At 53.7% G+C, this 22,932-nt stretch overlaps 1 protein-coding gene across 1 annotated transcript in view; it reads left to right on the forward strand.

Annotated features, from left to right (window-relative positions):
• Window positions 1-22,299, forward strand: part of LOC102820148 (NADH-cytochrome b5 reductase 3-like) — a 24,873-nt gene extending 2,574 nt beyond the window's left edge. The window contains exons 2-9 of the mRNA XM_006866851.1: window positions 9,011-9,142; window positions 11,991-12,063; window positions 12,359-12,465; window positions 14,157-14,286; window positions 14,716-14,799; window positions 15,375-15,460; window positions 17,106-17,205; window positions 22,118-22,299. Of these exons, the coding sequence (XP_006866913.1) occupies window positions 9,011-9,142; window positions 11,991-12,063; window positions 12,359-12,465; window positions 14,157-14,286; window positions 14,716-14,799; window positions 15,375-15,460; window positions 17,106-17,205; window positions 22,118-22,290 (885 nt within the window). The 3' untranslated portion in view covers window positions 22,291-22,299. The remainder of the gene's footprint in view (window positions 1-9,010; window positions 9,143-11,990; window positions 12,064-12,358; window positions 12,466-14,156; window positions 14,287-14,715; window positions 14,800-15,374; window positions 15,461-17,105; window positions 17,206-22,117) is intronic.
• The last annotated feature ends 633 nt before the right edge of the window (window positions 22,300-22,932 follow it).

Consider the following 22,932-nt stretch of genomic DNA (forward strand, 5'->3'; position numbering starts at 1 on the left):
CCCCCCCCAGTTGTTATTGAGTACCATCAAGTCAATTTTGACTCATAGCAACCCTATGATAAGTTCTGTTCAAATCTACCAGTTACTCCACAGGAGAAAGCTGAGGTTTCCTGCTCCCATATAAAGATTTATAGCCTCGGAAATGCTATACAAGGTCACTGTGAGTCAGAACCTAACAACAAGCTAGCATTCAGCCAGCGGCAGTGAACAAGCTCTCTGGGTGTGGGAGGGCCTGGCACCCCCACTTCTGCCTGGGGCCCTTGGCACTTGGAGAGATTCCTGCCTTCTCCTGGCTCTGAGGAGAACGATGCCTGGAGCCTGGGCATTTGCTCATGGCCCAGTCTTGGACTCCAGGGGATGTTCAGGACAAGGGGACAGCCTTGCCCAACGTGAAACTGTAGGCATTGCCCCAGCCTCCGTAACAGCTGAAGGTGCACCCACCCCAGCATCTCCCGTGAGTCCCCACTTCTGCCTTCCCTGTTCAGACGCTCCCTTGGCTCTGAGGTCCTCGCTGCTCGTTCCACGCGCTTCTCACCTTCCTGCAGGTGTTGGCGCTATTGGTCCTTGTCCTCCCTGCACCTGGCACACAGTGGGCACTCTATATATCTTTGTTGAATGGACAAGCAGTCCCATTGCCTACCAGCACTGTGTTTGGGAGCCATGAAACCATGCCAACTCTTGTCCCATCTATCCAAGGGGTGGGTGCCATCTGCCCCCGGGGTTCCTTTTGGGTCCTGTTGGGACTCCCCCCCAGGCCCAAGGGGGTCTTTTCTGTTTAAAATCCCCATAGTAGTCCCCTGCCGGGCTCCACTTAGGAGAGTGGGTTATCTGGTGGGCAACCATCTTATCTGGGACTTGCAGGCTAAAAGGGAGCCTCCTCCCAGACTCTGGGGGGCCCCCGCAGAGTAGTTGGCACTTGAGTAAGACAGCCTCTTGGTAGGGACGTTAGGGGCTTCAACTGCCATTCTGGAGTGTGGATACTACCACGAAGCGCAAGGGTCCCCGGGAGCAGCCCAGTGTGAGTTTCAGCGTGGTCATGTTAGGGAGCTTCTCCATGGACCCCAAGCTCTAGGGGAGCAGGGCCACATCTCCCTGGCCAGCTGGCCAGCCCAGGAGAGAAGGTCAGGCAGCTGCCTCCACCTGCTTCTCCTGGGTCGTGTGCCAGGAGCCCCCTGCTGCAGAGCTTCCTCCATTTCCTCCCGTTCCCTCCCACTTAAGACAAGAGAACTCAGGGGAGCCAGACTCAGATCCCAGTAGTGGGGAGGCGGACTGGCGGCAAGCAGGTAAGCAGAGAAGTAGGTTGGTTGACTGGCTTGTCTAAGCCTCAGGGCTAGCAGTTGGCACCAGGCCTGCCAGGTAGGGGGCCTCGCAGCTCCCTCTGCGCACCCCCAGATCTGGCCTGTGCAGGGCGGGCACAAAGACCCCAGTAAAGAATCCCAGGAGGTAAGCAGCTGGGCAGGGCATCCCGGAGTGGGGAGGTCACAACTGCCCGGCCCTTCAGTGATCTCGTGTGAGCTGGGGGCTCCTGGAGGTGTCCTGGTACCCTCTCCCCACATGTGTTAATCAGAGGCAAGTAGGGGCAGGTGGTTGGATCCCTGGTGGGGCGGAACACTGGCCGGGGAGCACCAGGTCAGGGTCTGTGAGGCAAGTGACTAGGTGACCAGTGTGTGTGTGTGTCTGTGTCCGAACATCCATGAGCATATTATGACCGAGGAGGCACAAGTCAGTCTTGGCCATCTGTCTCCTGTTTACTCCGCTCGGTGCTTGTGAGGGTGGGGGTGGTGTGGTACACTGGGCAGGCAGCAGCGGTGGGGAGCTATTCCACACCCAGCTCAGTGGGAGCAGGTTTGTGAGTCTGGTCAGACCGCCTTTCCTTGGTCCGGGACTGCCTTCCCATCGGGCTGAGCTCCATGTGAACCCACTAAGGTTTGTGGACAGAGGGACATAATGACATGCTGATCTCTGTTCACAGCTGACCCCTAGATGTGGGGTTTTATATATAAAAAAGCCCTCCTACCCACAGGCCCTTACGGTGGTCAGAGGGTGCCCGTGAATCAGAGACGCTGTGGTTCCACAGCCTGGAGAATGGACTTGCAGACACCAGGGCCTACCACCCAAGCCTTGGTTTCCTCACCTGAAATTGGGGCAGTCAGAGCCCTTGCCTCCCAGGGCTGAGGGTTAATGAGATCAGACCTGGACCAGGGTAGTTACATTGGCTGTGCTTGCTGTATTGCCCCCTGTTGTCGGGGCTGGAAGGGGGCGGAACACACCGGGATGGGGCTTGTTGTCCCTTTACGAACTCTGTCTGTAAACATGTGGTGGCTGTTGTAGGGGTGCCCAGTCTGGAGTGTGTTATTACTTGTTGACTGTGATCCCCTGCCGGAAGCTGGCCCACCAGCCAGTAGGCTGCTGACACATGGAGTTGGAAGAAGGTCCATGTGAGGGCTGAGGCCAGCTTCACGTTGGCATTCATGGACTTGGATCCTTTCACACAGGAAAGTCTTTTCCATCCTCAGTGCACACCCCAGGCCCCCAGGGAGCAGGTTGGGGAGATGAAAAATGGCATAGTGGTAGCATTGTCATTGTGTGACCCTTTTGTGTAACTTCACAAAGTGGGGACAGAAATAAAGGTCAGCTGGTCTCCAGCCTTTTTACCAATTTGGATGCCATCCGTCCCTCCCACGGCATTCTCTCCTCTGCTGAATTTCGTAATGTGTTATAATGGTCACAGAACCACAGATTGTACTAACAGTTATGGGGTCTATTAGGGAAATCAGCCGTTACAGTTCAGCATCAGGAACAACTCGGGATACTGTTTATCAGTTAGGACAGCTCCCCAGCCGTTTCCATAGGCAGCCTTCTCTCTGGCCCTCGGCCTCTGCCGTTCTCCAGCGAGTGTTACGAAGCTCTTTACACTCTTCGGCTTCTCCGGGAAGTGCCCGGGGCACCAGTGAGCCTCAGCCTGAAGGCACTCAGCTCTCTTGCTCGGTGGGTCGCAGGACATCACCTTGTTCTCTGGGCCAGGAAGCCCACTGAACTGTCGCACGCCAGTCTCCTGGTCTCCTGGTTCAGCTGTCACGTTTCTCTGCTGCTGCTCACCATCTTTCACTGTCTTTGGTGTTTCAGCCCTTTCTCTGTCTTGTCTCCTGCGTCTAGGAGGTTCTTTTCACAGGGACCCTGAGTCCACATGACATGTTCTACTCTTGGTGGTAGTGAACCCCTGTTCACATCTGAGATGGCTCATTTCAAGCGTAATGGATGGTAAAACCAACCAATCTCATTAAGGTTCTATATACCTTATTTGCATGGTCCCACCCCCACAAATATGCCATGCACCATATTTGCATTATTAGCAAGCTAGCCAATCACCTTGGTGGGCCCAAAGTATTTCATTTGCATACTCCCACCCAGTCATTTGGTGGGGCATTACTTGTGGCTGAAAGGCCCTGATGAGAAGGGCCATATAAAAGTGACCCAAGGCCTCATCCCAGGAGAAATGCTGGCTGGAAACTGGAATCAGAACCCAGACTCCACCTTGGCCTTCCCCGAGCCTCCCTTTTTGCCTTTGTGGATCAGGAATTTGGTGGTTCCTGCCCTTTCAGCAGTGAGAGGGTCAACAAGTGTGGAGTGGAGCTGCCCACCCAAGGTCCTCATGAGGCCATGAGGGGTTTTACAATGTCAAATATGACTGTGCTTATAAACAGTCTTGCTGGGAGAAACCAGAACGCCAGTGAGTCAAATGATTGGATCTGAATGTCCTTTTAAACCCATTGCCAGAGCTCCAAACAATGGTAATTTCCTGTGAATGTAACTTGGCTCACTTTTTCCTTAAGCGATATTCCCCATGTTTATAGTTCCTGTGGGAGGATTATCAGCGTGCCGCCCCACCCCTGGGAGCTTACAGAGGGGACCTGGGTCCGTGGAAGTCTGGAGAAGACCTGAATCCCTGGAAAGGGGCAGTCAGGAAAAGTTTCACAAGAGAAAGTGACATTTGAGTTGGGCTTTGAGGAATGAATAAGAGTTGGTTGGTTGGACAAGAGCAGAAGAAGGGTATTCGGGGAAGAAAACTAAAATCCAAACCTAATCAACTCCGTTGCCCTTGAGTCTACTACCAACTCGTCGCAAACCTACGGGGCAGAGTAGGACTTCTGGGTAGGGTTTCCGAGGAAGCAGACTGCCACATCGTTCTCCCATGGAGCCACTGGTGGGTTTGAACTGCTGACCTTTTGGTTAGCAGCCAAGAGCTACGAGGGCTCCATCCAGGGTCTGTAAAGACCTAAGACAAGGCACAAGAGTATTGAGGGAGCAGAGAGCCAAGAGTGGCTTTGAGTGAGGGCAGTGGGGAGCCATAGTGGTTGTTTGAGGAGGGGTGGAGCCACCTGTTGGTTTGGTGTCACCATCCAAGGTGGATAGCAGAGTGGTGGACCAGTGGGATTCGGGCCCTGGCAACATGATGGAGGCACAGAGAGGGCCAGTTTGACGGGCCTGCAGCTGAGTCCTGACTCCATTTAACCTCTCTGAGCCGGGCTTCTGCCTCTGAGAAACAGATACAACACTGTTGCATGATTAGCTTTGCTGCGTCTCTGGCAAGATACTGACCCTCCTTGGCCTCAGTTTCCCTATCTGTAACTCACGTAACTCGACCCGGTGTGAGGTACCTGTGTCCCACGCCTGGAGCAGGGCTGGCAGGGAGCAGGTGCTGGGGGACATGCTTGTGGTTCTGCTCTGCACATGACCTTTCCAGCCTCTTCGACTCCTCTCGCCCCCAGTCCTAGATGGAGTGTCCCCTTGGTGACCCTCTCAAGGTCCAGCTCCAGGTCTCTGACCCCTTAATTGGAGCCTGCCAACATGAGGCCCAGAGTGGGTAGCATGCACTGGACCGGGACCTGGTCGGTGCTGAGTCAGTGAATGGTGACTAAGACCCAGCTCTGTGTCCTGGGCTGTGGTGGGGGCGGGGCCAGACCTTCCCTTTAGGTACATGTCACACCCATGTCTCCTCTCTGGGAGAGTGGCACTTTGTTCTGAGCCCAACAAAGGCCCTGTAACCTCAGGACAAGCTGAAAGCTGCCAGGCTGGTTTGGGGCCTGAGGCCAGGCAGTGTGGGCTCTGCCTCTCCCTTTTCCCAGCTACTCTGTCTCCCACGAGGTGACCATGACCTTGATAGTGGCAGGACACACCCCTTTGTGAGGGGCCCATACTTCTGTGGCCTGGGCCCCCATTGTGTCTTGTCTCATGAGCAGTGGTCGTTCCCCTCCTTCCTACACTCAGACCCAGGGCTGGGACGCCAGACGCCTCAGTTGTTAAGCAGAGGCTTCCAGGCACTGATGGGGGTACCTTTTGTGTGTCCAGCTCATCCCAGGCCTCAGGGACTGCAGGCCCGGAGGGATGGACCCTGACTTCCAGCTCGGGGAGTTCATAGGTCAGGGAAGATGGAGACGCAGCCAGGCTGCACTCGCTCCAGGTTGAGGGGGTGGGGAAACCTAGCAGGGCTTTCAGGATGGGGGAGCCACACGACTGGGCCTTGAGAGGTGGGGAACATCTACCCCACCCCTGAATAAAGCAGAGACCCCTTCAGGTGATGCACTGCAGAATATGCTGCTTGAGATGTCTGCAGAAGAAGCAAGGCACTTGACTCTGAGCTGAGCTTCCTGGCAGCCACAGCAAAAAGGGGATTTAGGGTTATGATAAGAAGAAAACACACACAAGGTCATTTGTCAAGAGAACCAAACTCAGAGAGGGTGAGTGAAGGAGGTGGAAAGCCAGCTTTCTCTGGAACCAATGTGGTATGTGAGCATCTAGTGTTAACCTTGCAATCTCTGGACACTAGTTTGGGCTTTTCCTCAACCCCTGCTTTTTATTGTGAAATAGTTTCAAACTTACAGAAAAGTTGCAGGAATGTACAAGGAGCTCCAGAGTTCACCTACTTAATCACTATTGTATATATGTTTGTGTGTATATAATCCTTTTTGTATGTGTTGTTGTTTTTTTTAATATTGTGAATTGGGTGAAGGTCTAGGAAGCAAGTCAGTTTTCCATTCAACAATTACACACATTTTGTGTCCTGTCACTGTGCCTGCCACCATGGCTGTGTATTTCAGTTGTGCCTGTGTGTAGTTTCTTGGACCCCCTGAGAGTAAGTTGCAGATACAATGCCTCTTTGCCCCTAAATCCTTGTGTCCCATCTCCTAGGGAGCGCCATGGTTCCATACAGTAAGCACCAGACTGCCTGTGAGTCAGAATTGACTCAAAGCCACGTAATAACAACAACCACCCAGAGAAGGCCCTTCTCGTTCGTACGTAACCACAGAAGAGAGCTACGCTGACACTAATCCGCAAACCTTACGTTTCGTCATTTGCCCCTCTATTGCCTGGGACCTCATCCAAGACTTCATGTGGCTCACGAGGCGTTCCCTTCCGTTTGGTTTCTGTGGCCTCTTACCTGGACCAGCTCTCAGCCTCCCTTTGTGGCATTGTGAAGAATGTCCTTGTTTCCCAGGCCTGTGTCCTGGGACATTCAGTTGGGAGGGATGGGAGCATCACGTGGTGGGGGCACTATGTGCTCTGGGTGTGGAGTTAGGATGGGTGGGAGGACCATGGCGGCTGTGTGTTCTGTGTATGTGGAGTTAGGAGGGGCGGGACGCCCATAAGGGGGCACTTTGTGCTCTGGGTGTGGAGTTGGTGGGGGGAGGACCATGGAGCTGTGTGCTGTGTGTGTGGAACTGGGGGTGGGGTGAGGCTCATGGGGGCTGTGTGCGCAGTGTATGTGGAGTTAGGTAGGGTAGGAGCATCATGGGAGGGCCGGGAGGCCCACAAAGCGGGGAGCCATGTGCTCTATGTTGGGCGGGGTGGGAGGATCATGGCGGAGGCATGGGGTGGCTGGAGGACTGCAGGGCAGGGTTTCATCACTGTGGTGCTCCAGGGTGGGTTTCCGCAGGGCCTGTCAGCCCCTCCTCAGTGGAGCAGCCTGTACTGTCTTGAGAACGTTTGTGGCAGCTTCCTGCATCTCCCTGGTGGTCTAGCTGGGCAATGCTGCCCACTGGTGGCCACTGCTATGGCCAGTGCCCTGTAAGTGGTTAGGGGCCTTTCCAGGGCTGAGAGGGGAGCCAGCCTTGGTGGGGGGCCTTCAGAACCTGGCCTGTGTCAGGCGCCATCCGTGACTAGTTTTTGCTCCTCACAACCCCAGCGAGTAGGGACTCGGAAACCCTCAGAGAAACTACGTGACCTGCCTCAGGATAGAGGCCCCGGGCCAGGCAGGAGTCCACTTTGGTGCTGTTCTGTGAGACCTGGCCTTGGTGGGAACCAAAGGAGCGGGGGGCTGGCAAGCAGAAGCGCCTCAGGACCCGCGTGAGCCTGATGCTTAAGAGCGTGATTTGGGAAGCAGGTAGGTTCAGGTTCAGATCCCAGCGCCCCACCTGCTAGCTGTGTGATCCTGGGTGAGTCACTTTCCTACTCTGCTCACTTCTGTCATCTGTAAAGTGGGACAGCAACAGTACCTAGGATTGCAGTGACTCCTCTAGGCACTGGGGTTGCAGAGCTTTGGACGGCATTGTTCCTCACCTGGTTCAATCCACATCAGAGAAATGAGAAACTTGCCCAGGGTCACACATTAGCCTAGAGCAAAGCTTCCCAAGGCCCAGCGCAGGGCCTCAGCTGCCCCTCAGTCTCGAAGACCTGAAGGCTCAGGTATCTAATTTCATCATTTGTGGAGAATGACTCCGTTTAACCCTGCCTCACTGGCTTGTTACCATGGTAATGGGCTCAGGGAAGAGAGCAGCCACTCAGAGAAGCAGTTGGTCTGGGCAGGCCTCTCATATAGTTGGGCTCTGAGTTATGGTGCTTGTCTGCTTATCTAAACAGAGCTAGGACTTGAGTTCACTTTGTAGGACCAAGGAAGGACGGTGGGGAGGATGCCCAAGTGCAGCTACTTGTGAACTTTTTGTCTTTTTTAAAGCTTTTATTGTGAATTGAGTGGAGGATTACAAGGCAGATCGACAGTTATGCGTTCAGTAAACCATTCCAATGCTGACAATCCCATCCATGCACCATCAGCTAGCAGTATTTACCATGTTTATCTCTATTACACTTTTTTTTTTCACATACATGGGATAAAGCACTGTACCACAAGGTCGGCTTGAAGCTCAAGTCAGCAGTTCAAACTCACCATCTGCTCCTTGGAAATCCTATACAGGGTTGTTATGAGTCGGAACCAACGTGACAGCACCTAATGATGATAACCACCTTTTTAAAAAAAAAAAATGTGCATGTACCATATTGAAAATATATATCCGATTAAATGTCTGAAAGGCATATTTTGCAAGCCCGCCTCCTGCCCTGAGGTGCACTGCCTTTCTCAGTCTATGGGCCTAGAGTCCTCGGCTGCTATAGCTTACTGTGCCATTGCCTCTGCCACCATCTCTGTTGTCGCCTGGTTTTTGTTTTGTTTTTTTGTTAGGATCCCTTGCCTGCTCATGCTCTAATCTCTTGATGGCCCTACTGGTGAACTTTCCTCTGAGCTTCCTGGCAGCCAAAGTGAAAAAGGGATCCTTGCTCAGAAAGCAGTTTTCTTTGTCCCGTTCCCCAGGGACAGTGGAACTTTTCCGAATTGTTCGCCCTGAAAGCACTTGCTCTCACAAGGCTGAGTGAGCTGGAGGGTGGTGTCTGCAGAGACACGCCGCCGTGATGAGTTTCAGGAGGCTGGGTTTTGTAACTGCGCCAAACCCACTGCCATGGAGCTAATTCCGACTCAGAGCCACCCTATATAGGATTACCGAGACTGCCTCATCTTTCTCCCTCAGAGCGGCTGGTGGGTTTGAACTTGCTGTCCTTTAGGTTAGCAGCGTAACAGCTAACCCACAGTGCCACCAGGACTCTCCTGGTAATTGCCCGGTGGGCACCAGAATGGATGGTAGAGTCCCAGGGGAGAGCTGGAGCTGGTGGGTGTGGGGAGAAGGGCTAGTGCCAGGGAGCTTCTCCCTCCCGTCTCACCTCCCTGATGTCACTGTTGCTTCAGTTGGGACAGGTCGCGCTCTCCCCGGTCTGGTTCCTCTATAGTCTGCTCATGAAGCTGTGCAACCGCTCCACCCCAGCCATCACCCTTGAGAACCCGGACATCAAGTATCCACTGCGGCTTGTGGACAAGGAGGTGAGTGCGTGCTCGAGCCCTGCAGGACTTGGGGGTGGTGCTTCTTCCTCTCCATCAACATTGCAGTCCTTAGCCTTTCTCGGCACTGTCCCCCCTGGGCTGGTCCTACTATTTATCCAGATGGGGAAAGTAAGGCAATGTTGTCAGTCAGGGCCACCAGTGAGTGGAAGAGGTGGGATTTGAACCTAGGTTTCTCTGACTGCTGGACTTGTTCTCTGAGCAACCCTCACTCTCCCATAGAAGGTGAGAGGGGAGGAGACCCTTCCTGATTTGGGAGACCAGATTCCTATATAGCAGCAGGTCTGAGAGGAGTAGGGATAATGTAGGTCACACTGAGTCAGGGACTGAGGTCCAGGCCCCCCCATGTTTCTCATTAAGTGCCTAGTTCTTTGGGGATAAGGGTCACCCACCTTTTGTTCCCTGTTCCTTATCTGGCGTCACCTGCCCACAGCACTTGGTGATCCAAGCATTCTTTCTTCTGGGCAGAGTCCTTAGTGGGTTTTGCTGCCCCAGCTGGGATGCTTACCCTGGTCTGCCCCACTTAACGCCTGATGTGATTGAAAACAATCCTCTGTCCCCTTTGCCCTGCCGCCAGTAAGGGCTGTCTCGCCTGCACCTTCCCTCATTAGACTCCCTCCTTCGCTCCATCTCTTTCTCTTGTGTTTTGAATTTTTTGAACATAACATCAAGATTTTGTTACTTTGATAATAAAACAAGATGAAGCTTAGAACTGGATCACCTGACCCTTTCTCTTCATAATGCTCGTGTTCCTTAGTAGCCAGCATTCTCTTAGCTTACACTTGGGCCCAACAGAGTCACACTGTATTACAATCTTCCTTTGTAGTTGTAGCCTTCTGGAAAATGAGCGTAGTCTATCCACCGCATCCACTGGACCTCTCGTCTTGATACCACTTTGCTTGGGCATAGAGAGAACCTTGGCCCTTCTAGTGCTGTGTCTGTCACTGTGGCGTTCATGCTGGCCATGCTTCTTAAAGATAGGGAGGTGGGTTTTAGGAATGTTCGCCAATTGCGCAAGTGCTACCGGCAAGAAAAGAAAAGCCCCTCACTCTGTTTCCTGGCCCCCATGAGGAGTGTAGACGGGGAAATTGAGTCACAGAGCAGACAAAGGCACCCACCTGAGGCCCTGGACCCTGGACTTCCCCCGGGCCCGCGTCAACATGTTTGACCTGCGCTTCCCATGGCCTTGGGGGCTCTATGGCACAGACCTTGGGCCTTGCTGTGCTGCAGAAATTGAAACCAGAGTAGTGAGAAAAGATGAAAACCAGCCTTTCCCTGAGGAGAGTGTCTTCATCTCCCCACGGTGTGAATGAACATGCGCCGTGCATCCATGCACCTTTCCTTCTTAAACTGAAACCAGGGTGTCTTGGAAGTTGCCTTTTAAAAGCTCTTTTTCTTGTTTGTTTTTAATTGCAAAAGTAACAGATGACATATATTTGCCACCATAAACATTCTGTCTGTGAAGTGTGAGGTTCCCTTCATCCCCGTCTTGCCACATACTCCTCCCCTTGAGCGGAGGGTCAGAGTGTACCCCCAGAACCTTGTTCTAGGCTTCACATTCTAATATACAAGGGGGCTTCAAAAAGTTCCCGGAAAAATTCCATTATCTTTTCATTCCGTTTTTCCACAAACTTTTGGAAGCTCCCTCATATGTGACATGGTGGCAGCAGACCGAAAAACAAGAAATCCATTCTCATCAAGTTGATTCCAACTCACAGTGACCCACCCCACGTGATGGCGTAGAATTGTTCCATGGGGTGTTCTCGGCTGTATGCTTTCTGGAAGGGGGTTGTTGGGACCTCTCTTTTACTGGCACCATGGGGTGAGTTTGAGCCGCCACCCTAAAGCTTTGTAATAGAGTACAAACTGAGTGCTACGCAGAAGTTGACAGAGGTGTACAGGTATGTGTATATTCATCTATAGTTAATAACATGCATGTTTTTTACCCAGCTGTGCAGTGTTGATACGTTTTCCTATCTAACCCCAAACCTGCTTTGTTAGTTTTGGTGATCGATTAGTATTTCATCAAAGGAATTTCTTGTCCTGGAATCCCCAGTCCCCTTTGACTGAGAATCTGGGTCATCCCAGACTTTTCATACTCCATAGCAGATGTCCTAGAAGAGACAACATCCTTGCCCACTGTTAGAGCCAGCTGACCAGCTTTTAAATTTTTTGCTATGTCTTGCCGGGCACCAGTCCCTGGAGAACGGACATCAAGCTTGTAAAGTGGAGGGTCAGTGAACAAGAGCAAGACCCCTAATGAGCTGGAGTCACAGAGTGACTTGCAGCAGTGGGTTCAGACACAGCCATGATTATGAGGCCGGCGCTGGACTGGGCAGTGCTTCTTGCTGATGGTCACCATAGAGTCCGAACCGACTTGACGGCACCAAACAACAACAATTGCCTGGCTGCCTCTAGAGGCTGTCCGGCTCAGTAATGACCACTCTTTCCATCATATCTCTTCGTCCTCCCCAAACAGCTTGGCATGTGGTTTTCTGACCTCAAACTTCAGGAGCTGTTGATGATCCCAGAATCTGCTCCCAGCAGCCCTTGGGGCTCTTTGTTGGAGAGGGAAGGCTTCCTGGAGGAGGCAGCTTTGGGGCCTGGTGTCTGCCTGTTGTCCTGAGGGGTGGCCCTGATGCTAGTCCATGTCTTCTCCCTTCTCCCCAGGGCAGCCGCATGCTGTCTCCTTGAATGCTCCTCAGGGTTACGGAGTTCTTTCTGGAGCTCAGCAGCCTCAGCATCACTCTTGGCAAGGACATTGGGGGCACTGGGGAGGGGCCGAGGTCTGGTGGCCCCTCTGACCCACAGCTTTATGTTCTCTTTACAGAACATCAACCATGACACCCGGCGGTTCCGCTTTGCCCTGCCATCCCCCCAGCACATTCTGGGCTTGCCCATTGGTGAGAACTGCCTGTGTGGGCAGCCGGGTGCTGGCTTAGAGGGTGGAGAAGGGGCTTTCAGAAGGAGGTGCTGCTCAGGCCTTGGAAGGTGGGCTGGTTGGATGAGAGTGGGACGGTCACATCCCCTCAGGAGTCTCAGCACAGTAGAGGTGAGGGGGGCAGGAAACGGGGCTGTGGGTGAGCAGCTCTGTGGAGGTGGGCCAGGGGAACCCCAGAGGAGATGGGTTGACCAGCCCCAGGGACCAGCTGCAGGGATGGCGGGTGGTCCAGAGTCACCTTGCCCGTCCTGCTACAGGTCAGCACATCTACCTCTCAACTCGAATCGATGGCAACCTGGTAGTCCGGCCCTACACGCCTGTCTCCAGCGATGACGACAAAGGCTTTGTGGACCTGGTCATCAAGGTGAGGGGGTATCAGGGGCATGGTCACAGCGAAGGCCCACTCGGGGCCCATGTCCCTCCTGCTGGCCTGGTTTCTTTGTGTTTGGCCAATCATAGTTCACCCACGAACATGGGGTGGACTGTGGCTAGGGGTGGGCTGCTGTCTGCAAACAAGGGTGGTCATCCACAGGAGAGAAGAGGTAGGGTTCTTGTGCATAGGTATGTACAGAGACCCTTCCTAATTAGCCCTTGGCCCAGGGCCAATGCTTCGGTGTCATGATGGGCGCAGAGCGGCAGGAGCCCCTGGCCCTGCGGGTGGGAGTGTACATCACCACCAGCACTATGGCGTTGTCGGGAGTTCACCATGAAGATGAGGATGCATGCTCACACGCCATGGAGAGAAAATACAGCTGGAAGAACCGGGGATCCAGAGCAGCTGGCCAGGATCTCCAGGAAGCGTTGTGCTGAGGGTGAAAGTCAGGGGCAGAATGATTGTGGTCCAGGCTATATGTTCACAGAAATGAGAACTGAGTTTTTCAGCAGCTGTCCCGGACTCTCATAACGGCCCTGCTGCCCTTGCTTTCCTGCACGTCACAGGCCCCTGGGGCCTCTCAGTTGTCCTTCTTGGGTGGAGGGTCGGAGGCAGAGACTCCCGTTGGGCCATAGCTCTCAGGGCCTGACTTGCCAGTTCCTGCCTGGGCTCTGGCCAGCCTTCGAGGTTGGGAGCTGATCCTATGTCTGTCCTGGGTTTTTTAGATGGGTCTCATTTAGACACAGGCTGGGGACAGACAGCACAGGGCAGTGCTTAGGGGAAGTGCACACAGTACAGCTCTGGGCTTGTGGGGAGAAAAGATGAGAACAGCTTCCCAGAGCAGGTGCAGCGCAGACAAGACTTGGTGGTGAAGAGGGAGGGAAAGGACTTTCCATGTGCAAAGGTCCTGAGGTCCGGGGAGGTTCAGGGATTGCAGTGGCCAGGGCACAAAGGGGCCAGGTCCAGCAGGGCCTTGGAGGCACGATAAGGTTTGGGACTATGCCTCCAACAAAAGGAGGTGGTTCAGGTCAGAGCGTGTGTCACACTGAAGTCTGGCAGGAGATGCTGGATTCAAGGAAGGAGTGAAACACAAACAACCAGGCCCTCCTAGCTTGGGCTCGCTGGCCCCCTGGGCTCCTGGAGAGAGTTCAGATTCTAGGCATGTAGGGTGGGGACAGTGTGCTTTGTCACCTCTTCCATCCCCTGTGCCAGAGCCACAACACACCACTCTCCCTCCCCCTAGTCCCCAGGCTCCTGTAGGCCTCCCAGCCTCGGGAACATCCCTCTCTGCCCATCAGGCCTTGCAGGGCCCAACCCAAATGCCTCTGGGAAGGCTTCCCTGGCCCTCTGTAATTGGTAGGGCGGTGCATGTTCCTCTTCCCACAGCAGAAATCCCAAAGGGCAAAGGAATTAATTCCAGAGCTTCCTGGAGACAGTGATGTTTTTAGGACATCACAAAGCAAATCCACCAGGAGGACAGGGATAAGCGGGCTTCCCAGGGCCTCTGGCAGGACGGGGTGGCCTCCATCTGTTGCTCTTCTATTCCGAGCTGATGTTTGGTTCCTTCTAAGGGGATTCTGCTTGGGAAAGGGATGTTTTCATGGGTGGATGGGGCCAAGGGGGAGGCTTCACACAGCCACCAAAGAACCCCAGAAACGGAAGACTGAGAGTCTGTTTTGCAGGTTTACTTCAAAGACAGCCACCCCAAGTTTCCAGCTGGAGGGAAAATGTCCCAGTACCTAGAAAACATGAAGATCGGAGACACCATTGAGTTCCGGGGCCCCAATGGGCTGCTGGTCTACCAGGGCAAAGGTGACTGGGGTTGGAATTCCCCTGGGTGGGCGAGCACTGGGCTGGGAGTCCTGACCGCTGTTAATCTGGAGAGTGACTTGCTGGGGAAGCTGCTTTCACCCTGGGGCCTCAGTCTCCCCAGCGGTCCTGGGCATAGAACAGGGCTTTTAAACTGATTGTCCTTGGGGGTCACACACAAGTTGAGACCAATCTGGAAGGCCCACTCAGTTCAGAGTTACTGCTGCTGAAATGGCAGCGAGGAACCGCTCCTTACGTTCCGTCGGCCACTGGAGTTTGAGACCCTGGATCGCACCCTCTCATGCCCCCTAAATGACTGGACTGTATGATGGGCACCCTGCCTCAGACCCTGTCAGAGGAGCAGCCCTTCAGTCTGTCTGGCCCCCAAGCAAGTGCATTTGAGATAAGACCTCACCCCATCTCTGTTCCCAGGAAAGTTCGCCATCCGCCCAGACAAGAAATCCCCCCCTGTCATCCACACGGCCAAGTCTGTGGGCATGATTGCAGGAGGAACAGGTAAGTGGGACCCGCCACACACCCATTCCCTGGGTGGCTTGGATTAGGCACAGATGACATGTGACTGTGAGCCATCGAAGGAGTCCTGCTGTAGGCTCAGCACTGGACTGTGAACCACAAGATTGGCGGTTCAAACCCACTAGCCGCCCCTCGGAAGCCCTACACACAGTTGCTATGAGTTTGTGTAGGGCTCAGTGGCACTTAACCAAAACAACAGTAGCCCTGTTTGGAGTCCTGGTGTGGCACTGTCGGATAAGCACTGGACTGCTAACTCTAAGGTTGGTGGTTCAAACCCAGCAGCAACTCCTTAGAAACCCTACCTAGGCTTGCTGAGTCAGAATTAATTTTACAGCGCTGTACAACGACAACAAGAACAATCTATTCTGGAACTCTTGGTGTGGCGCTGTAGGATAAGCACTGGACTGCTAACCATAAAATAGCATTTCAGACCCACCAAGCTGCTCCTCAGAAACCCTACACAGAGTTGCTGTGAGTTGGAACTGGTCGGGGCCCGGCACCTGGGCCTGTGTCCTGGACACATACTTACTCGCTGCCTGGGGGCGGGGGCTTTTCAGGCATCACCCCAATGCTGCAGATTATCCGTGCCATCTTGAAGGACCCGAACGACCACACCGTATGCCACCTGCTCTTTGCCAACCAGGTCAGTGGGTGCAGAGGTGCCGAGGGGCCTGGCTCTGCTGAGTCACTTGAGATGCTGGGGTGTGAGGGGCGTTCTGGGCCAGGTGTGGCTCCAGATGTCTGACCAGAGTGGAGTGCTCAGGGAGGGAGGCACCTGGGACACCCACCTCTGAAAGCCCCACTACCTGTCTGTCCATGAGCTAAGTTTGGAACCTGGCAGGGAAATAAGTTGTCTGGGAGGGTGGGACCTGTTGTACAGGTGAGCGACTGAGGACAAACGGCGAGTGTGGGGCAAGACTTGAACCCTGGTCTCTGACTTCTGAGTTCATGAATTCTCCCTACACTTGCTGCTTGTCTTCCTGGGCCTTCCCTTTCTGGGCCTGGGCTCTGTAGAGGGATCAATCAAGCGAGGGTGGCGCCTAGGTCTTTCCAGGGTCGGTATTCTGTGACAGTGACTATGTGGACTCATAAAGGGGCGTCCCATTCCAGAGAAGCCCTGAGATCTGCTTTGTCCATATGTGAGGAAACAGCCCGGGGTGGTGAGGTTGCCTGTGGTTTGGATATGGGAGGCCCCCTCAAGATAGGGCTCCGGTGGGAGAAAGAGAAGGCTTGTGGGCAGTAGGGGTGCCTTGCCCTCCCTACCCCCAAGCAGTGCAGGAAGGTGCCCAAGGCCAGCAGAGGTGGACTTGACCAGTTCTGGGGTAGGATGAAAGAGCCAGAAATTCGGAGCTAATTGGGACAGGCCTTGGTGGTTTGGGTTCAAGTATTAGGGACGTTTCTGGACCCCTCACTAGACAGACACTGCTGAAACTATTGGCCTCTTAGCCAGGGCAGTGGGGTGGTCCACGTGGAAGCTCTGGACCCTTTACAGGGTTGCTATGAGTTAGAACTGACTGGATGGTGCTTAGTAACAACAACAAAGAATAATCAGCACTTCCTAGGGGGCACAGTTAGGAGTTGGTGGGTTCGAACCCACCCAGAGGCATCTCAGAAGACATGTTATGATGATGGGCTTCCGAAGGTCTTGAAAACCCGCTGGAGCCATTCTGCTCTGTGCACATGGGGGCTCCTAACCGTGACAGGAAGAACCACGATTCACGTTTTGGCCTAATTCAGGCCTTTTCCCTCTGCTTTCCGTAGGAGCTTAGCCGCAGGCAGTTTTCCGCTTTGCTTTTTCCCATCTGCATCTGACTGCGCATTCCCCCATATCCTAAAGACGAGTTTACTGATAGATTTATAGTGACGTCACTGGGCAGACCGCCTCTTAGCCTCTAGGTTGGGCCATGAAAGGACCGTTGTCCCCTTTTTTGGGGGCCATTGTAAATAATGCTGTGAGAGGAGGAAAAGGCCTTCTCAGGACTCTGGGGAGCCCAGGGGGTGCGGTGCAGTGGTTTATGCGCTGGGTGGCTGACCTCAGGGTGGGCTCTTCTGTCAGGATTCCGTTTCAGAAGCCCTACTATGGTGCTGTTCTTGATCTGCTCTACCCTATAGGGTCACTGTGAGTCAGAATTGACCATGTAGCAGTGAGTTTGGGTGTTTTGGGTTAGGGATGGGCTTTGCCAGACCCCTTTCCTGGTAGCTCTGCCGAGTGTGTGGCCCCTGTTGAGTGTTTTCAGTCCAGGCCCTGCCTCCCACACTCCTGACCGCTCAGTTCTGCCCTCCCACAGACCGAGAAGGACATCTTGCTAAGAAGCGAGATCGAGGAGCTGAGGAACGAACATTCCGCCCGCTTCAAGCTCTGGTACACGGTGGACAAAGCCCCAGAAGGTGAGCAGGGGCAACCCCAGCTGGGGAAGGGGGCTGGGGTGGGAGGCTCTAAACCCGGCCCCCTCGTGCTGAGCCTTTTGTCCATGGTCTCACCAGGGCTTTGTGAAAAGGGACTCAGCCAAGTACTGCTGGCATAGAAATCAGAGGAGCCCGGGTGGGTTAGGTGTTAGGCTACTAACCCCAAGGTTGGCAGTTCAAACCCACCAGCCTCTCCTTGGGAGAAAGACTAGGCTGTCCGCTCACATAAAGATTTACCGTTTCAGACTCAAGATGATGGCAGTGGGTTTTGTAACAGAAAGACCACAGGGGCACGGTTTTGACAAACAGATATTTATTTTCTTACACTTTAGGAGGCTAGACGTCCGAATTCAGGGTGCCAGGTCTAAGGGAAAGTTTTCTCTGGTGGTTGGCTCTGGGGGAAGGTCCTTGTCTCCTTTCAGTCCTTGTTTTCTTGATTCCTTAGTGAAAACTCCTGGTGGGGACTTCACTGTCCCCTCTGCTCACTCAGTCTGCACTCTGTGTCTGAAGAGACTGGTGTAGACACGTTCTCCATAGGTGCTACCTCAGCTCAGTCCTCTAGAGCTGCAAACAGAAAAGCCACCAGAAGGTAGCTGTGACAAAATGCATTTTCTCACTGTTGGGGAGGCTGCTGCTGGTATTGGTAAGTGTTGTCGAGTCAGTTCCAACTCGTAGTGACCATAACGTTTCCAAGGAGCAGCTGGTAGGTTTGAACCCCTGACTTAGCAGTCCAGTGCTTATCCTACAGCGCCCCACCAGGACTCCGTTTCGGACATTGGCTCTTGGGAAAGGCTCTGTCTTTCTGTGGGCTCTGGGGGAAGGTCCTTGTCTCCGGTGACCTTCTGCTTCTGGGTGACCTTCGTGTGGCAGGCATCTCTGCTGCTTGTTTGTTTGAGTGAAGGTTTACATGGTGACCCTACCTTACTAGTGTTGTTATCCCGTGGCGCTGTGGATTAATGCGCCAGACTGCAAAGCCATTTCATCTACAAGGTCGGTGGTGCAAGCTCAACAGCCTCTCCTCGGAAACCCTGCACAGGGTCACTGTGGGTCAGAACCGACTCACTGGCACCTAACAACAACAACAACATAGACCTAGCTACTGCTTGGCTGTAAGTTGGGTGAGCCCCAAGATTGACTTCCTTTCCAGACCTGAAGGATGGTCAGGGGCCACCGTCTCAGGGCCCTCCAAATCTCTTTCTGACCAGTGAGCGTGGTCTTTTTCAAAATATAATTTTGAGTTTTGACCCACATATTCTGCCACTTGACCTAGGGACCTTGTAATGTCATCTCTATCAGAGCAGTTGGTAGTGGCAGATGGGCACCCTCTAGTTCTTCTGGTTTTTAATCTCTTGTATTTCAGAAGAGATTGCTTTAAAGCATATCCACGTTAATCCTGGCATGGTGTTGCAGGATCATGCGCTGGACTTCGAGGTGGGTTTGAACTGCAAGCTTGGCGGTTCAGACTCAGCAACTGCTCCTTGGGAACCCTTGACAGGGTCGTTACGAGTCAGAACCAGCTCAGACATTTATTTTCTCACAGTTTAGAAACAACACACAAATTCTGCCTCACTCATAAGAAGGATGGCACTTAACAACAACAACAACAACATAAGAAGGACAGCCCAGTTCCAGATGGGGTTATACAACCACAGGTATCGAGGTTAGGGTTTGTAAACATTTTCCTGGGGGACACAATTCACTTCACAGCAGGTCCTGTGCCCTCTAGCCCACACACCACTTCATACTGGGCAGAGAAGGATGAGGAGCAAGGACTCAGAGAGGCAAGTGAGTGCCCTCTGACACGCAGCATGAAAACACCAGCTCCAGGCCTCAAACTCCTCCCTGACTCTTCTGCCTCCAGGACCCACATAGCGCCCCCAGTGGGCAAAGAAGGCCTAGCGTTCCCTCCTCCGGCTGAGGCTCACTCCAGGGCAGGGTCTTCAGCAACAGTTCTGAAGAGTGTGGGGGCCATTTTGTTTTTTTCTTATAGTTTATACCCTTCTGTAGATGTGCCGTTCGCTGAGTCGGACTCGTAGTGACCCGACAGCACTGAATAGAATGCCCACAGGTCCCCTTCACTGTCATCTTCATAGGAGGGGATCACCGCGTCTTTTCTCCCAAGGAGTGGCTCATGGGTTTGAACAGATGACCTTTTAGTTAGCAGCCGAGTGCTTTACCACTGTGCCACCTAGCCTCCTTTGTCACCAAAGGTGTCCTGGTGTGGTGCTGTCGGATAAGCATTAGACTGCAAGGTCAGTTTGAATGCAAGGGCAGCAGTTTAACTAACTCCCCAGCGGCTCCTGGGAAGTCCTACACAGCATCGCTGTGAGTCAGAACCAACTCGACGGCACTTACCAACAACAGGGCACCTTACCATGGCTTCTCCCATCCTCATCCGGGGGAGGGGGGCTGGAAAGACCCAATGACACCCTCATTCCACCCATCCCGGGGCGTTAAGTTCTGTGCCCACGTCACACAGTGGGTGAGGATATCTGACTCCGCTGGAGGAGGTGGTGAACTTAAATCGAGGGTGTCTTTGGGGAGCCAAGCTCTCCTTCCTCCTCTGCTTTAGGAAGAGACAGGGGTACCAGGGTCTTAGTTTCTCCACAAGGAAAGCAGCGGTGCAGGCGTCCTGCCAGGTGACCTGTAGCAAATTGGGGAGCCAGTGGGGCCGGTGGAGACTGTAGTGAATTGGGGAGCCACTGCCCCGGACTGAGGGGCAATCTCGCTGGGCTGTGTGACCAGGAAATCTGGGGACCTGGGTTTTCCTGCGAAGTTTTTCAGTGATGGAAGCTGGACATTTCGAAGCACTGTGGGCCCACGCCTGCCCTCACCCTCTGCAGTTCCCCTGCTAGGGGCTGATGTGGGAGCTGTGTCCCCACCACGCTCTGCTGCCCCTTGAAAACAAGTCTCCTCAGCTGGGCCTACCCCTGAGGGAGGAGCTGCTCTCCGTTGTTGACCCAGCTGTGGCCTGGGCACCCTTGGAAGGGACAGCTATGTCCCCAGGCCTCTGGCCTTGCTTGGCCAGCCATCTGAGCTCGCAGGCGCCTACTGTGAGCATTGGGCTAAGTGTCCAGGAAGCTAACCCTGCCTCTGGTTGAGACTTTGAGCAGGCAGGAAGTGGGTTAGTGAATAAATTAAGGAGCATGAGAACCAGTGGTTTGATGCAGGGGTACCTTGTCCCGAGCCAGGATGGGGTGGGCGGGGGCGCTGGCTCGTAATTAGAGCTGTTGTTTTTCTTTAGTGAAGAAAAACATGTTTGCATCAAAAGGAGGAAATAAGATATAGTCTCCCTCTACTCTGACTGCACTTGAAGTGTGGTCGGGTGTGATAATGAACCATGATGACAAGATCCCTTGGGGCCTGAGGCCCCTGCCCTACCTGGTTGCCACTGGATGGTTCTGGCTGAGCAGGAGGGGTGCCAACACTGACCCCTAGTGGTGGTGTGAAGCAACGCCAAGACCAAGGTTGCTGACCGTTTTCCTATTAGTTAGGAGGCTGGTGAAAGGTACGGTCTGCACTCAAAGTAACAACACTGTGTAGCGTTTCTGAGACTGAACCTTTATGGGAGCTGACAGTCTCATGTTTCTTCTGCGGAGCAGCTGGTGGGTTTGAGCCACAGACTTGTGTTTGGCAGCACTGTGCTTAAGGTACAGTGCCACCAGAACTTACCATTTGTTACTCTCCTGACCCACACGTCAGGAGAGGTCAAGGCATTCCCTAGCACTAGGTACAAGCAGAAATTCTAGATGTGTGAAGCAATAGGGAGGGCGCTTGAGCTGAGCATGTGGGAAAGCCACTTTGGTACATTCCTGAAAAAAAATACAATGTACCAAACACGCCTTGTAAAATCTAGGTGTGTCTTGTATTCCTGTGCATCATTTTACAAAGCACATTCAGGTCTGTTAACCCAAGTATGAAAGCCTCTCTGCCCTGATTTGCCCCCAAAGGGAATTTAGACTGCTTACCAAGACTCATTCTTCCGTGAGCCAGAGCACCAAAACTGGATAGTGGGAGGGAAGAAAACCAAAGGTGGGCCCAGAAAACATCACCAGGAAGGTCTTTTGTGCTGCTTACTTGCTAGAGATGGACCACACACATTGCACTGAGCTTCCCAGCAGCCAAGGTGAAAAAGGAGAGAAGGCAGTTACTGAACTCACGGTATCTGTGAAATAAAGAGGACCTCCATTGCTCAATACAGCAGACCATCTTGGCGGACCCCACCCCTGGAGCCCCCATGAGAGGGCACGGTGGGATGTGGTGAATGTTGCCCATCTAGGCAAGGACCCTCGGTGTCGGCCAACTTTCGCCTCACCATGGACTTGTCGCTGTCAAGGGTTGCAAACGACAGCTAAGGCAGATTCTCTGGGCTGCTCAGAGCTAGAGGCGCTTGAACTGCTCCGTACAGGGTGAGCTGAGAGGCGTTGGCTGCATGGCCTGCTGTGTGTCCTTCAGGCCTTGGATATCACTTCTCCCATATAAACACTGAAGAGCCACCCAAAACGGCCTCGCTGGCAAGTGTTCTCAGCAATCACTTGGACCCTCTCTGGGCCCCTTCCGTGGCCCAGTGGTCTGATGACTCATATGATCGTGTAAACTGAATGCCAAGGTGCCTGCATTCGGCTGTCAGCTGTGTCCTTGTTCCATGTAACCCCAAACAACTCTCGTTTCCGCATCTGTAAAATGAGACCAACAATCCCTGCCCACTCATCTACCTGAGACCAAACGGAAGGCTTTGTGAAGTGTGGGAGGGGAGCTAGGGAGGGTTTAGATCCTGGTGTCTCATTGCAGAGCTCAGTGGGTAAAGCCAACTTGGGAGCAGGGCTGGTGACCAGGTGGCCAACAGGTCGATCCCATGGCTGCCACCTGAGTTCACTTTGTCTCCTGTCCACAGGCTGGGACTATAGCCAGGGCTTTGTGAACGAGGAGATGATCCGAGACCACCTTCCAGCCCCGGAGGAAGAGCCCCTTGTGCTGATGTGTGGCCCCCCTCCCATGATCCAGTACGCCTGTCTGCCCAACCTGGACCGTGTGGGCCACCCCAAGGAGCGCTGCTTCTCTTTCTGAAGGGTCGGGGTGCCCACTCACCCATCCGCCCGCCTGCCTGCCCATACACTCTTCGTGTGCCTACCCTCACCCACCTTCTACGCCATTATTCCTTAACATCCCCCCATCCGCCTACATCCACACTGGAGCCTGGGTCCAGCCTGGCCTGCCTGTACCCTCGGGCCATCCCATTGGGAGTAGGGCCCTGGTTTGGGTAGCTGTCTTCACACACACGCACACATGTACACGTACACTACAGAGCCATGGCTGCAGGCACCAGGCTCCCCCCACCCTGTTGGGGGCAGGCTCCGGAAAGAAAGGGAGATGGACAGACAGCCCAGGCCTGTAGGAGTCAGCGGCCCCCTTTGTCACACAGTGGTGACCCATCCAGGGACGGATTACCCAGTAAACACTAAGTGAATTGTTTCACCTCTTTGATGTAGTGAAATTGTTCACTACAGACGAGTAAGCCAGCACAGTTAAGCCTGTGCGTACCTGCTTACTGTAAACCCACTGTGTGCTGTGCTTACTGGTTTATTCACTCCTGCTGCCACCCCTCACTGCCAGCCTCAGGGTCCCGGGGAGCTAGGTCTGACCCCCCAACACTACATGAGACAAAATGCCAGAAAGCCGTCTTGGTGTGGTGGCTGCTGGGGTGGAGAA

This window comes from Chrysochloris asiatica, unplaced genomic scaffold (assembly GCF_000296735.1).
Source record: "Chrysochloris asiatica unplaced genomic scaffold, ChrAsi1.0 scaffold00097, whole genome shotgun sequence".
Lineage (NCBI taxonomy): Eukaryota > Metazoa > Chordata > Mammalia > Afrosoricida > Chrysochloridae > Chrysochloris > Chrysochloris asiatica.